This window comes from Neltuma alba, unplaced genomic scaffold, assembly GCF_004799145.2.
Source record: "Neltuma alba isolate B1F8T4 unplaced genomic scaffold, ASM479914v2 tig00002406_pilon, whole genome shotgun sequence".
Taxonomy (NCBI): Eukaryota; Viridiplantae; Streptophyta; class Magnoliopsida; order Fabales; family Fabaceae; genus Neltuma; species Neltuma alba.
The window spans coordinates 18382-33598 of record NW_021632852.1 but is presented as its reverse complement, the minus strand read 5'-3'; the positions used below and the strand labels follow the sequence as shown (position 1 = coordinate 33598).

Sequence of the window (15217 nt, the reverse complement as noted above, 5' to 3'; positions counted from 1 at the left end):
ACATTGAACCTGTTTATATAGTAGCAAAGCCTTTTATGGAGTATTCCATAATAAATATTCTGGTCTAGTTTGCCAGGGAAAGATATTTGCAATAAAGCCCACTCGATTTGATTGGACAGGCTATTCGCTTCTGCAGTGGCACCATCTCGACCGATATACTGGCAGATTTCACACTCATCCAAGGCCATGTCCGTGGCCTCAAAACTCGAGGAATGAAGGAAATCGAGCCGAGTCCTTCACACATACGTGCGGCAAGTCGCAAGCCATTTTGCCTTGTGAACACTAAGATTTTACATCTGGCTTCACTGCCATATATCTCTCACCAATGTTTGTCCACAAGGATCGGATCTGGCGTTTAGCAGTGCAGAATAAAGCTGAGAGACCAGGCCAAGAAATTAAGAAAATATTCTGACAAAGACGAGAGTCTAAGGACCTGCTCCCTAAGACATTATCAACAATGTGAAAACCCAGGATAAGACACAAGTTGAAATCATTAAATTTTCAGCAAAAACTCCAACCACGAGAGTAGTCTTTCCAGACAGAAATCATTTCAACAACATCAACATGAATATAAAGCTATCGAAGCAAGGTGCTAGGCACGGAAACACCCATGGCAATAGTTTATTAATGGCAAAAGGCCAAAACAGGATGCATACCTTGTTCTTTCGTTTAAAATCTAGAAATTCATGAACAGCCATGGCCTTCTCGGCATCTGTGGCTTGCTCCATCACCTGGAAATTAAGACCATGTAAAGGACATTAGAGTCCATTAGGATTATCAATAGATAATTATTCTTTATAATTTTTCTTCCCCATGAAACCATAGCAGCAACATGTTAATTTAGCAAATAGAAAAGAACAGAAAAGACTGAAGGATGAAATTACCTTAGTTGCACTTTTCGTTCATTATAGACTTGTACCCATCCTTATCCATTTTCCTCGCTTTATAAAGGGGCATAAGTGTGATGCAACATAATCAACAACAGCCTGTTTAATGCGATCTGCCCCTCGAGTATGACATTTGGAAGCATCCCTATTTACAGTAACCTGTGAAACAGAGCTCTCATTTGCCATACAGTCACGCTTCCAGCTGGGTAATCTTGAACATGCATTTGATTCTTCCTCGTCCTTCAAATGTATGGATGGGTTAGAAAAGTAAGAATCAGCTGCAGCTGCTTGAGACTGCCATCTCTCAATGCGTGATAGTCTTTAATCCCCACACCACTAGTTGTTCAATCCATGCTTTAGTATATAAACTGCTGTCCAAAGCAACACTTTCTCCTGAGTGTTCTCTGAAATTCAAGTGGCTGGCAATTTCATTTGAATGACTCCGCTGTGATAGGTTATCAACTGACATTTTGGCATTGTCAAGGTCAACGCAAGCAGCAGAAAAATCACTGACCAGTCCCTTACTCTGCAATTCCTAGAATCTATCTCTGAATACAATCTTGCCTTCCTAAACCCCCCCAGACCACTTTTCCCTACTATCGTATTCATCATTCAATGGGTAATGCTCCCGTCTAGCAAATTTATGGAATGAGGGTATCTTTGGAAGCTGCAGCAGTGTATTGCACCTGGCTTCTGCTGAGGCATAAGCCTGCAAGGAACAAGAAATACGGGAACCGAGATGGGGAAGGAAACATTTGATCCGACAAGACGGGGATATTTCCAATGAATTACTTGCTAGGGAAACAAATTTCATGGATAAAATTATACCAGAAGAAATTGCTAAAGCACTGAGAAATCCAATCTTCGCTATATCAGCTAAGAAAATAATAAATTAGTGATATGGTAGATCAATACTAGGACAAATGCTCCATATTTGCAATAGCTTAAATATTACTCATTAAAATACTCAATCCTATCAAAAAACCATCACATGTAATTAACGCATACAAATGTGTGATTTATCCAAGAAAAAAATTAGCTGAATGCATAGCTCCAAGGAAGCGAGAAGCACATCTAAGTCAGATTGAAAAAGCCAAGACAAATTTAGAATAGCATTTGATCTAATTTAATCTGATCTAATGCATCACAAAAACGAAAATTGGACAAACATTATAGAAAACAAAGACTAATCCACAGGGAGGGGAGGGAAATTAAGGATTCCCAACTGCCCACAGTAACTAAAGTTGAAGGAGTTGGTTAGAATAAAAACATAATCAACAGGAGCTAAGGATTAGATGGTCATCCAATGTTCGTAACAGAGGGAGAAGTAAAATGTCTACAATGTACAACATGCCGTAACCAAACCGATTTCAGGAAGCTAATGTGTAATTTGACAAAGAAACAATAGGCTATAGAGGGTATGGCAGTGCAACAATATATCACAACAAATATCTACGGATTCAAATTTTGTAGTCTCAGTAAACCCAAAATCTGACGAGAATTTATGAGCTTTAGCCCAAAACATGAAAAAGGGTAGCCTATTTACAAGTGGCATAAAAAAAAATCCATCTTGTGAGTGTCAACTGATCTCTAGTGGCACTTAGGCATCACATCAACAGTTCCAGTCATTAGAACTACAGTTCCATAAGAAACATACCTCAGCAGCAGCCAGTGCTTTAGCACGAGCAGCTTCTGCCGCAGCAATGGCAGCCTGTTCTTCTTCGGACAAAACACAACAGTTACCCTCCTCCTTAGTAACTGCTTTCCCTACTGAACCTTGGGACCTGGAGGAATTGACGCTATGCCTCGAGTCATTTGCCTCCTGTTGTCTTATGTTTGTTTGCTGTGCAATTTCTTCACATTTGCAATGGAAGGTGAAACTTACTTCCAGCAGATGCAGAAGCCAGCAAACCTCCTTTATTGTCAAAAGCACCATGATGCATAGTCAGAGGTGGCTTTCCTGAGGTTGAATCTTTTAGAGATTTTCTCTTTGATAAATCTGCACTAGTTGCGTGTCTTGAAAACTTCAATCCACCATTAGAAGCTTTTTCCTTGCGGAAGATTTCAAGCCATACGCTGACCAACTGGCTTGCTATAGCACGTATGTCACGGCTAGTATGTACACAAACTTTTTCCTTCACTGTTTTCCCAATACCTAAGCCAGAAAACGGAGAAGATTAACAAAAGTATAGGAGAAACAGTGGGGATCATATCAACTCAGAGGCTCTCATGAATGTGCAGGAGCCCAAGATAAGCCACACGATTCATAACTTGTTCATAATTTGGCTACCTATATTTTTCATATTTCATACTGATCATCAAATAACCGGATCTTATATAACTAGATATTTCAAAGGGTAAGAAATGCATATACACCCACAAAATTAGTTGAAAATGTCCCGGACTAATAATTATGGGGTTTTATTAATGAGATCATAGAAGATAGAAATGGACCATCTCAACATATCTTCATCTTCTAAAATGCTACATGCACAATTATTCTTGTACCACCAAAATTCCTCCCTGCAATGATTCCCATCTAGTTGAATTATTTATACCCGTTAATCATTAATACTAGACATAGTAAAGATGCAGTAACAAAATCATATAATCCATATCTTAGCAGGCATATCTTAATTATAACAAGTAAAATATATATACCTGATAAGCGCACAGCAAGCAGATCAGTTGAAACCCGCACAAGGAGACGCACACAGTGCCGCAAGAGTTGGGTCCCATCCTTCCCCATGGAATCCTGGTAAGAGTTATGAAGACATGATTTACGAAATTCAATCACCATAAGATAAAGATTCAACTGGCTGATATTAAAATTAAAAAAATAAAAATAACACAAAAAAGTCATTACGATCCAGAAATTTGAGAACATTTCATTGATGGATATAATAGTACCAGTATCCATGAGTTAAGAATAGTGAGCCCTTCTTTACTCCCAGCAAAAGATTTCAAGTTATCAACAGGAAGACCCAACAATTGTTTAGCCACATGCAAGCGACCAGCGCTGGTTTTCACATTGAAGAACATGTCTCTTAGTAAACTTTCACGAGTAATGATTTGAGCACCGTCTAAAGAGCTCTTGTACAGGGCATTAGAAAGCTCAACTGCATCTAGTCTCTTTATTATATCCCTAACTTCATCCCTTTCAGTATCCGACTGTCTCAGTGCTGCCTCCATTGCCTCCACTTCAGCCGTATAATCATTACCAGTATTCAATAGGTCAATTATACGCACAGCCTCCCGAAGTCCACTCATCATCGCACCGCCAACTGTATCAGATGCTCTTTGCAGGTTGCTTCACCAGCAAAGAACAAGCAGTTGTCAACTGGCCTCCCTAATATATCATAGTCTTCTCCAGATGCTCCACAGAAACATACGAGTAAGCACCATAGCTAAAAGGATCCCTACCCCAATCAGTCACAACATATGCAACAGGATCAGGTACTGAATCCTCCCTGAAAAGCTTACGGAGAACCATCATTGCATGGTCGACATGATCAGTAGAGCTCAAACATTGACCATCTATTGCAGCCCTACCAACAACCAATGCTATAAGAACAGGAGCCCCAACCGTTTTCCTGACATTCCAGAACATAAAGCAGTGACCTCTTCTGTCTGTTTCTTCTGCTGTTGCTCCAAAGTAGTCCACTGCATCATCCCAAAACACGCTAGGAAATTCCAAAATCACTTTATTGAGAACTCCAAAACCAAGACGCTGGATGGAAGAGCATTTCCACTGAGGCAAAGGTGGGGAGAATTTTATAGTTTCAGCCTTCAGACAGCCAAGTGGAACAGTGATAAGGACAGCATCACCAGCAAACTCCCCGCCATTTGATGTAGAAACTCTGACTATGTCACTGTGGCCAGGCTCCTTACCATATGACACATTTGTTACAACATGGTCCGTGTGAATAACAAGACCTTCTCCTAGAGACTCAACAATAGCGCTATAACCCCCCTTAATCATACAATGAGCTCCCCCAAATCCACCATAAACATCATCTTGATTCCAGTAGGGGAGCGAAACCTCCTTAAGAAGAGCTGCACAACCATACTCTAAATGAGCAAAGTGCCAATCCATAACCCTCCGCTCTAGAGGACTTAAAATTTCCTCCTGGCTAATGCTTTCCTCAGCATCACCTCTTTTGGCATTGAATGACGCTCCAGAAAAAAATTTTTGTTCAACTTCTTCATTACTTCTACTGAAGCGTGTCATTCGACGCCTTGTAAGAGCATATTCTAAACCATCTTCTAAAGACATTTTCATAGCTTGTTCACCCTTCTGGGCAACAAGCAATACCATGTCATCCAGAAGACTATTATACTCAGCTTCAAGTGTTTCATCCAGCTCTGCAGGAACCTTCTGTCCTGTTACTATGTCATAAAGAGGGCAGTCACTTTTTAGCACGGTCAATTCAAGGCCCAACTGAGCGCAAATCAAAGATGAAGGATCTGGTCTTCTCTCAGTGGCCACATCAGCTTCAACTCCAGTGATAATGCTAGCACCAAGATCCACAGGAACAGAAAGAGATGAACGGTCAGTAAATACACGACCTCCTATTCTATTCCTAGCCTCAAGAACAGTTACAGAAAAACCCTGACGTTGCAAGTGGCGAGCAGCAGTTAATCCAGCAGGACCAGCTCCAATGACAATTACCTTTTTCACAGACTGCAATGGATCAGGTATCTGATCATCTAAGCTATATTTAACAGAGGTAGATTCATTGCTTTTCTCAGTGGCTGCAATAGAAGTCATTCTGCAATCAGAATTGTTGGAAGAAGGACCAGAACTGTTAATGTTTATGAGCCCAACTCCACTTGCCTGAATACCGTCATTTTCCTGGTAATCATCAATTTTTCTTTCTCCATGATGCAGCATATTTGATACATCTGACACCACTGGACCACCATACCTACTGCCTTCTATAGTTTCAGGTGCTGAGTTTACATAGTCAACTTTAAGCCCATCAATTTTCATGGAAGCATCTGACCTATTAGCGTGACCTACAATGAAGGTAACTCCATCTTCAGAGTCAGCCATGGAAGCTGTGGAACTGTCCTCAAATCCCTTTTCTTTTTCAAGTTTATAACTATTCCCGGCACTGGCTCCAGCATTCTTGTGAGAGGCAATCCCAACATTTATATAACCCTGCCAAATGTTTTTAAAATTTCGAATTACTAAAGCTATTGATACACTGCAGCATTTTCTCTCAGTAGAAGAGTAAAGAAAATAAAATTGATAACACAGAACCATGAAGAATGAACTTACACATTGATCAAGAAATGCATAGACTTCCCTAATAAGAGAAGAATGCGGAGATTCATCCTCAGATGGAGTATCACTGACTCCACAGTCAGAAAGAGGCAAAATGCGAGTGACATCTCTGCTCCAAGTACTTAAGATCTGATTTCTGTAAAATGCCATTACATTCATAGAAATAGAACTCGTTAAAACTTCTAAATTTACAAGTGCGGTGTGTCAACAAATTAAAACAAAACTAAATCTTTTAACAGCCAAAAATCCATCAAATTCCCAATTTAACTAAAAGGTATTTAACATGACCTTGCTAATCTTATAATTCGCAATGCCACACCCATAAAATTCTTTCAAGGTTGATTTGTATAATTTTGTTAGAGACTCTGAAGAATACAAGTCAGGAAACAAGGTCCTATAATATCACACCATTAACGAAAGAAACTAAACTGGCAAAAAGGCACTTTTGGTCCTTTAAGTTCACATAAAATTTTATTTTGGTCCCTTGATTACAGCAAATGAATTATCCATATCCTACATCAATTCACTCCAGAACAGACCAGAAAACCAAGAATATAACAACCTTCTTAATGCCAATGAGCTAAGAGCCTTAGTTTTTGTCAGATTTAAGTAAGTTTAACATCTATTTTTTCAAACCTCTGCCACCATTTTCCCCTCTCCCCACTTCCAAAAGAGGCCTTTAGTCAAGTCTTATGCTTCAGTAACCAAAACAAAAAGACCAAAAATCATCAACACTGAAGAAAGAAACCTTTTGTATGGCAAAAGGAAAATTGCAAACTCGCTGAACACTAGGAAATACCAATTGCAAGCACATACAAAAGCATGTTAAAAGGCTATCTACTGACCTACAATACAAATAGTCCTGGAGACCACCTTTCCGCTTCAAGATCTCCTTAAATCTTATCTTTTCAACTGGACCAACTGCATGAGCTTTCAGACCAGCTGATACTGCTGCTGTAACACTCTCTGACTCTTCATCAGCATTCAAAGAGGAACCATTCTTCAGTCTTGGTCTAAGGGTGCGTTCATCACCTACAACTCCTTGGCTTTCAAGAAAAGATTGATCATTTGTTAAAATCTCCCAATCTGCATCCCCCTCATAAGCCATATCTCCATGTCTGCGCTTCTTGGCCTTACGAATGGCACGCTGAACTGCTGATATCTTATCATGTTTGTCAGAAAACTCGGATCCAGAGACCGCATATTCTGCAAATGATGGGGTTCCATCAGCTCCTTTCTTGGCATAAAGATGACCATCATTTGGAAGAGATCCCTCTTCAGATGTATCATTAGAAGATTGAATCTGATGTAATGCTGAGCTGCATTTCTGAATGGACACAGCAGAATCAGTTGGAATGACAAAAGGTTCTAAATGTTTAATGGAGCAATTAGACTGGACAGCCAATTTATTCTCCTCAGCTTCGTTAGACATCATTGGAGGTAAATTACCAACAGAAATAACAGCATTTTGTCCTGCTGGAAAACCCCAAACAAGATCTTGCAGTTCATCTTTTGTATCCAGACTACCACCATCTACCTTGGCATGGAATCCAGAGGATCCCTCCGAAACTTTTTCAGAAACCAGCGGATCATTCTCATTCAGTAAATTTTCATGTAATCTATTCAAGGACTTGGAGACTAGAGGAGATGAGGCAATTTCTTTCTCCATAGAAGCAAGTTCGTCATTTTCTCCTCTATCATTACACATTACTGCCAGTTTATCTGTTGACCTTTTCTTGAACTCAGTCTCACTTACGCCACATGGCCCTTCCCCCACTTCTGAGAGTGAGGCAGTGTTAACCATTTCTTCACGACCATGTAACCTAACAGGACACTGCTCCAAACCATTACTAACAATTCTTTCTTGAAATGTAACCTTTTGGTGGGAGGGAGAGCAAGCATCTCCAAGTGGAACAAAAGATGGTTGCTGGCTGTCTTCAACGCAGACATCAGTCACAGACTCCAAAACATCACCAAGTTGAACTTTTTGCTGGCTATCTCCAACTGCCAGTCCGTTCTGAGTGTTTGAATGAAAAATGTCCTTGGAAATTTCCTCTGGAAGACAGCCACGACCAAACTTTTTATTATCCACTACAGATGCTGAAGCAGACGAATGTGAATGTGATCCTTGAGGCAAATCATTGGCAGATTTCAAAATTTTACTCCCAGAGTTTAAGGCAGAAACAGATTTAGATCCACAATCAGCCGTAGACTCTACAGTTTCTGAAATACTTTTAAAAATAACAGGGTTCAACCCATCGCTTGCAATCTGACTCCCAGATTTCTGCTTTGAACTTAATGATGCTCGAGATTTCCTACTCAAATTAGACTCTGCATTTTGGAAAATAGAAGACAATGAGTCTTCCTTCTGTTCTTCAGAAGAGCGTTGTAAACCATTCCCAGGCAATGAAACCAACCCTTTCTCATCCTTCAATGTACTCCTGGATTCCCAAGCAATCAAATCATCATTTGATGTAGTGTGACCCTCACTTCCCTTCAGATCCAAGTGAAGTAGCTCAAAGTTTCCTTGATTGCTGTCTGCTGCTTTTTCAGCCATAGTATCAGATCCATTATTACCCAAAACCAGCCCTTCATTCACGTTTTCCGGACCCCTAACTGGAGATGGAGCATCCAAAGAACTACTAGCAACCACATTCAAAGCAGAATTTCTTCCTCTGGTGGTTCCAGATCCCTGATCTCTCTTTGGACCCTTCAATCTTTTCCGGAAACTGGCTAAGGTATCATCCATACCCCCAGAATCCTCTTCTGCATCAACCAATTTCTTCCCAGTAGCCTCAGCATTCTGAAATCTATCAGCAGTGCCCTCTAAAGTCGAGTTAACGTTCTTAGAGTTTCGTGGCCTCCTCAGCTTAAATAGAGACCCAATGGGTTCGTTATCATCCGAGTCAACACCAATTTCCACCTGTTTCGACCTTTTCTTGGTCCCAGACCTCTTCACTTCGCCATCCATTTTCGTCTAACCCTAGGCTTCCAACAAAATCGTCAATTATAATGATTCCTTCAGCCCAGCTTCAGCGCCCAAATCAAGATGCACCAATTTAGAATAAGAATCATTGCTTTCCACTTTTCCATCGTCGGGAAGTTAAAGCCCGAGTTTCAGTATGAATCATAAATCAACCATACGTATAAATATAAATATTGTGAGAATTTGAAGACAATCCTTCACAGACACATAAACAAATACACAATTATTGATGAAGATTCCTTGAATCGGTGAGTCTGCGACCAAGTTAATAGTCAAATAGACGCCTTTACCTTGAAAACGAAATCCTGGAGAAAGCGGGAGGAAAAAATTGCATACTATTGATATCCGAGAGTGACTGAGCCCTTTAAAGAGATAGTGAGCGAGCGCGACACGGGGAAAGAAACCGGCAATACCCAACTTGTGCCCGGCGACGGGGGCGCTAATGAAATCGTTTACACAGTAGGGTGCGCACGTTAGCGTCTCGTTACAGCAAGGGAGGGGAATACCCGCACTATAACCTGCGCCGCTACAGGGAGAGAGTGGAGTGCAGAAAATAACGATAAAATTGAAAATTGGAATTTTAGTTTGTCACCAAAACAGCCATCAGTTAATTCACAGTGCTCCGTTTCCCATAAACAGGGATGCAGCAGATTAGGGCTCGGGCGCTGGCGGGCAACATGGCGGTAGGTAACGATATTGTTTTGATGAATTTTTTATTTGCCATGGCTTTTATATCATTTTATTAAAATGAAAAAAAATGTATGCAGTTTTTATATCTTTATTGGCATTTTTATGGAAGTATAGCGGATACACAAAATGTTTATTAAAAACATAATGAGTAAGTGTTATCATAAATTATCGTCTAAATCTTTAGTAAAATTATGCATCGATCACATTATCTCTGAAAAATTATATGCTTAAATATTTGAATTGAGTAATTAATAAAATATAAAAATTATATTGGACATTGATTTTTTGTAGAATTTTTGGGAGCGTCCACTCCACTGCAGAAAGCAGGGATATATGAAAGGGTATTTTTTAAGGAAAATTACAGTAAGTTTTAAGAAATAAAAATAATTACATAATAAGTTTTAAAAGTTGTCATTTCCTATTATGAAACTTATTATTACAGATTGCGTGGATTGTTATTATAATTTTTAGTAATTATTTTTTTTCTTTAAGATGTTATTATAATTCTCTTTTTTTTAATTAGCCAATATGTCCATATTTGTTCTTAGGACCCCCAAACAAACGTGGGGCAAAATTAAATTTAAACCCGTCAGGGTAAGCCCTCCTCATCGCTCGCTTGCCCTCGTGTTAGCCTCATACGCTTTCCCCTCCTGCGGTCGTGCTCCGCCATCAGCTCGTGGTCATCGGTTCAGGTTCCTCCGGTCCTTCTTTGATATGATATCTCGTTGTGCTCTTCATTGATCTGATTAGGGAAAGAGTGTGCATTTTTAAGAAATGTTAAGTGCGGTCATAGGAGTCCTACTAGGCATGTACTCTGTATTATTGCCAAAATGTTCTTAGCTGCCTGCTTTATTTAAAGAGAGAATTATAATGATGCTTCCAAAAAAAATTACAAAACAAGTTTAAAAAATTGTTGTTGAAGTTTTTTAATGATTTTTCAAAACTTAATTATATTTTTTTCTTATTTAAATGCACATTTCGCATAATCACCTTGTACTTTGTAAATTGTGATTAAAAATTTGTTTGTAAGTGGTTCTAAATAAATCCTCTCATAAATTTAACCATCTTTTCCTTTTCTTATTATCTCTAGATCATGCTCAAAACTCATCTTTAATTAAAAGTTGTTCAGTGTCACTTCTTAGTCTTATTGTGAGATGTAATTAAAACTGCAAATTAAAACTTATATTAAGGGTTGTATGTAATACATTGGCAATGTATTACCGCTAAACATCGCTGTTATGTATGTGTGCACATCATTATATAAACATAAGCATGCATGACCATATATATAGTTATACGCCCGCGATTGCATATCATGATTTCGTGCATCAATCATTAACAGTTATGTAATTATAATTATATAAATTAAGTTAAACATCCACTACCATATCTTAGCGTATCAAACCTTTTTTTTGGGAAAAAGATAAGGATACACGTGTTTGTCAACTTGTAGTTATTTTTCTCTTCTTCCCTTTTAAACTAAAATGAGTATATTGAGATTCATCTTCTTCCCTCCCCTCCAATCAATTCAGACAAGACAACAGTAAAAATCCCTTCCTTCTTTTTCTTTCATTAAAGTCATTCCCCTTCACTGAATCAAACGCAACTCAATGAAATACATCCACACAATGTTACCATGTATTTTATACACTAATTCTAAAAAAATATAATTTTTATCACTAGTTCTTATATAAAAACCAATTGATCACGAACATGAGAGGAGAAAGTTTGATCATTCAATACTGACAGAGACCCCCAAAAAAATTCTTCGACATTAACATGACAATTTAATTTAGAAACAGTATAGTTATTTTCCCTTTTTGCAGCAGGAAAAACTGCATAGGCACAAACAACTATATAAATTAAATGAGATAGTTTATAATCATGACTACTTAATAATCATATTAAAATTCTGGTAAAAAATAATAATCATATTAAAATTCAGGTTTTTGGTCGGATGTGTTAAGATCGAACAAGATAGTCACAGTATGGACCATAGGAGGACTGGAGATGCAGGACAATGACTACGTACGCGAGTCAATGCCAAGGGCCCAGCTGAAATGAGATAGTCCTTGTGGTTTTTTTTTTTTTTTTTTTGAGTCGGCAAGCTAGGTATTAGCAGGCGCATCTCGAGCCCGCCATCACCAGCTACGAGCGCGTCACAGGTTCGAAATTACAATTAGGGGTATGTTTGGATTGACGTTAGACAAAATTGACTTATAGTCTAACTGATTTTTGTAACTGAAGTTAGAATAAAAGTCAGTTAGTATAATATGATTTATATTTGAATAGATACTTATAAAAAGTCAGTTGAAAAAGTTAAAAGTTGTTTGGATGATTAATAGAAAAGTTAGTTTAGTTATAAATGACTGAAAAAGGCATGGATTTTATTGAATAATAGTGTTTGAAATTTTATATTTTTAATGTGATAATAGTTTAAAAATATATAAAATTATTATAGTAAAATATAAATAGTTTATTTGTGAGATTATAAAATAAAAATATTTGTTACGGAGAAAAATTTAAAAACACATGGTAGATAATTAATTAAATATACATAATGGATAAACAAGAATATAAATTAAAATTTATTTGGTTTCTAATTAAAGTAAATGAAATCACATGACTAATTAAATCGTAAACTTTGCACAATTTTCCTATAAGTCAGTTAGAAAAGTTGATTCAGATTGCGTTGGATAAGTCAGTTAGAAAAGTTACTTTTTTCCATAAGTCAGTTAAAAAAAAAGTTCCATCCAAACAATCTTCTGAGCCATAATAAGCCACTAATCTCAGTTTCACGCTTTTCCATATACTTTTGACTTTTTCAACTACAATCCAAACATAGCCTAGGTGCCTGCGTATGAAGCCCTTCTGAGAAGAGAGAAAAATTAAAGAGGTGCACATACATTTGATTACAAGAATAAGGGACTGAGAGACACACAGCCAGAAGCCCCCGACCTTGGGCCTCCTTCAACATCCATACGCACATTTCCTTCGATTTTTTTTAGTTAAATTATTTATTTTTTTATAAAATCTCAAAATCGTCTCCAATAAAAGTAAATAATTAACTAGTTAAAAAGGTTTATAGTTACTTACAAATAATTAATTTTAAAATATGTTAGTATTTAAACCGTTATTTAATATGCCGCTCAAAATCTGTCTTTCTGTCATTTCAATCAGCATCTCTGTCTCTGTGAATGAATGAATGAATCTAAATAGTATTTTTAAGTTATTAATACATGACTTGGTTAACTCATTTAGTAAGACTAGGAAAGTTACTAAATTATTTTAAAGTGTTTATTGTTTTTAATCAAACTAATTTAACTCACTTATAAATTAATATATAATCTAACAATACAAGATTATGTAACACTAACTAAATAATTTAATAATTTTTTAATATTCTCGAATTAGTCAATTAGGTTTTATATTAAGAATTAGAAGCAGTATAATTTTTTTTTTTACCGAAAGAAGTAGTATAATCTAAAACCATAACTTGCCGGTAAATGAATTATTGAATAATATAACAGAGGGAGAACGACAAAAAAAAAAGACATTGAAAATTATTAAATTTCAAACCAGGACTCACTACTACATTTTAACGTGTCTTAACAACGCTTACAAATAACAAGACATTCTTATAAGAATACTTTATTTAGGGTTTTATCATTTTTATAGCTTTTTTTGACATTTGTCCTATGACATGTCTTTACCATGGGAAAAACTCAAATGAATAAACAATACTAGCCCTGATCCTTAATACAATAACTTGTTTGATTTTTATTTTAGTTATAAATATAAGATTATAATCTACTTTGTTTTTCATATTTATCTTTTTTTTAATACAGTTTTTGCAATAATGATAGTTCTAACAAATACACTTAATTAATAAGAATATTTTAGAAAAGACAACAACTATTTGTTATAAATAATTAATTAAACTAATTTTTTAATTTACTTAAATCAGTCGATTAGCTATTATAGTAAGTATCAAAAGTAATATAATGTAACAAACTGTAGAGATTTCCACATAATTCTCCAAATCAGAAACTCAAAAATGGAAAATGACGTAGGCATTGCCTTGTTGAATTCTTTATGTTTTGCTTGGATGGAAAGAAAAGTTGAGAGGAAAGAAAATAATAGGAGAAAAAATAGAGAGAAGAAAAAACAGGAGGGAAGTTGTCATCATCCTTCTTGCTTGGATGGATGAGAGAAAATAGAGAGGAGAGAAAGTTAGTAAATATCTAAATGACTAAAATGTCCTTATCAAAATATATCATATTTAAAATTAAATTAAATTAAATATTGCAATAGAAAAATTATACTAACATTAGCATCATCGAATAATTTAAAATCAAATTATTTGATTTATATTTTTTTTCATATTATTATGTTTTAAAACCACATTATTTTAATAAAAACATTGTTTTAAGATAAAAAATAAAAAGTGAATAAATTTTTAAATATAATAAAAGAAAATAAATATGCAGAAGAAGAGAGAGGAGGGGTAATTATGAAAATCTTGTTTTCTTTTCCAAATCTCTCCATATACGGAGAGAAAATTTGGAGAGAAAATAAAATATGGAACCCATCTTATTTTCTCTTTCACTTTTCTTTCCTATTCAAGCAAAGAAAAACTTGTTTCTTTTCATATTTTTCTCTCTAGTTTTCTTTCGTCCTCTGTTTTCTCTTAGGGTGTGTTTGGTTGGAGGGGAGGGGAGGGCAAATGAGCCCCTCCCCTCATTTGGTTAAAAATTTTGGAGGGGAGGGGAGTTAAAATGTCCCCTCCCCTCCCCTCCCCTCCCTTTCCCCATTTTAGCTCCCCTCCAAATTGGGAGTTTTTGGAGGGGAGCCAAAATTTTGGACCATTATGCCTTTATGGTTTTTTTAATATTCCACTTCTACCCATAAAATATATTATTATAATATTTATTTCAAATAAAAAATATATTATCCTAAGTAAAAAAATAAAAAATATATACATTATTATCATTAAAAATATATTATAAAAATTATTTAAAAATAAAAATTATTTAAATAAAAAATTATAATATTATAAAATTAATTGTTTTTATAAATATATTATTTATTAAATATATTTTAAAGCTGGAAAAAAAGATAGCCTAAAGAAAATAAAATTTCATTTTTCTTAGAGCATATAAAATTTGTTAATTTGATTATTTTAAATATATTATTATATTAATTAGAATGAAAAATTACTATACCAATTTTTTAATACACATATTAACATGATAAGATTGAATTTTGATTAAATTATATAATTTAAATTAAGATGTAAATTAATTTATATAATATATCAATAAAAAACATAAACTAATATGTAAGGGTAAAATGGTAAATTGA

At 35.9% G+C, this 15217-nt stretch overlaps 1 protein-coding gene across 1 annotated transcript; it reads right to left on the bottom strand.

Annotated features, from left to right (window-relative positions):
* Nucleotides 1-282: 282 nt before the first annotated feature.
* Nucleotides 283-9764, bottom strand: LOC114725683 (lysine-specific histone demethylase 1 homolog 3-like). Its single transcript, XM_028912218.1, is given in 17 exon segments — nucleotides 283-348; nucleotides 657-731; nucleotides 885-899; nucleotides 901-962; nucleotides 965-1203; nucleotides 1205-1397; nucleotides 1400-1461; nucleotides 1463-1596; nucleotides 2545-2718; nucleotides 2721-2765; nucleotides 2768-3042; nucleotides 3549-3642; nucleotides 3798-4180; nucleotides 4183-4269; nucleotides 4272-6051; nucleotides 6172-6313; nucleotides 7023-9764. Coding segments are annotated over 17 exon segments (5952 nt in total). The 5' UTR covers nucleotides 9149-9764.
* Between the last annotated feature and the right edge of the window lie 5453 nt (nucleotides 9765-15217).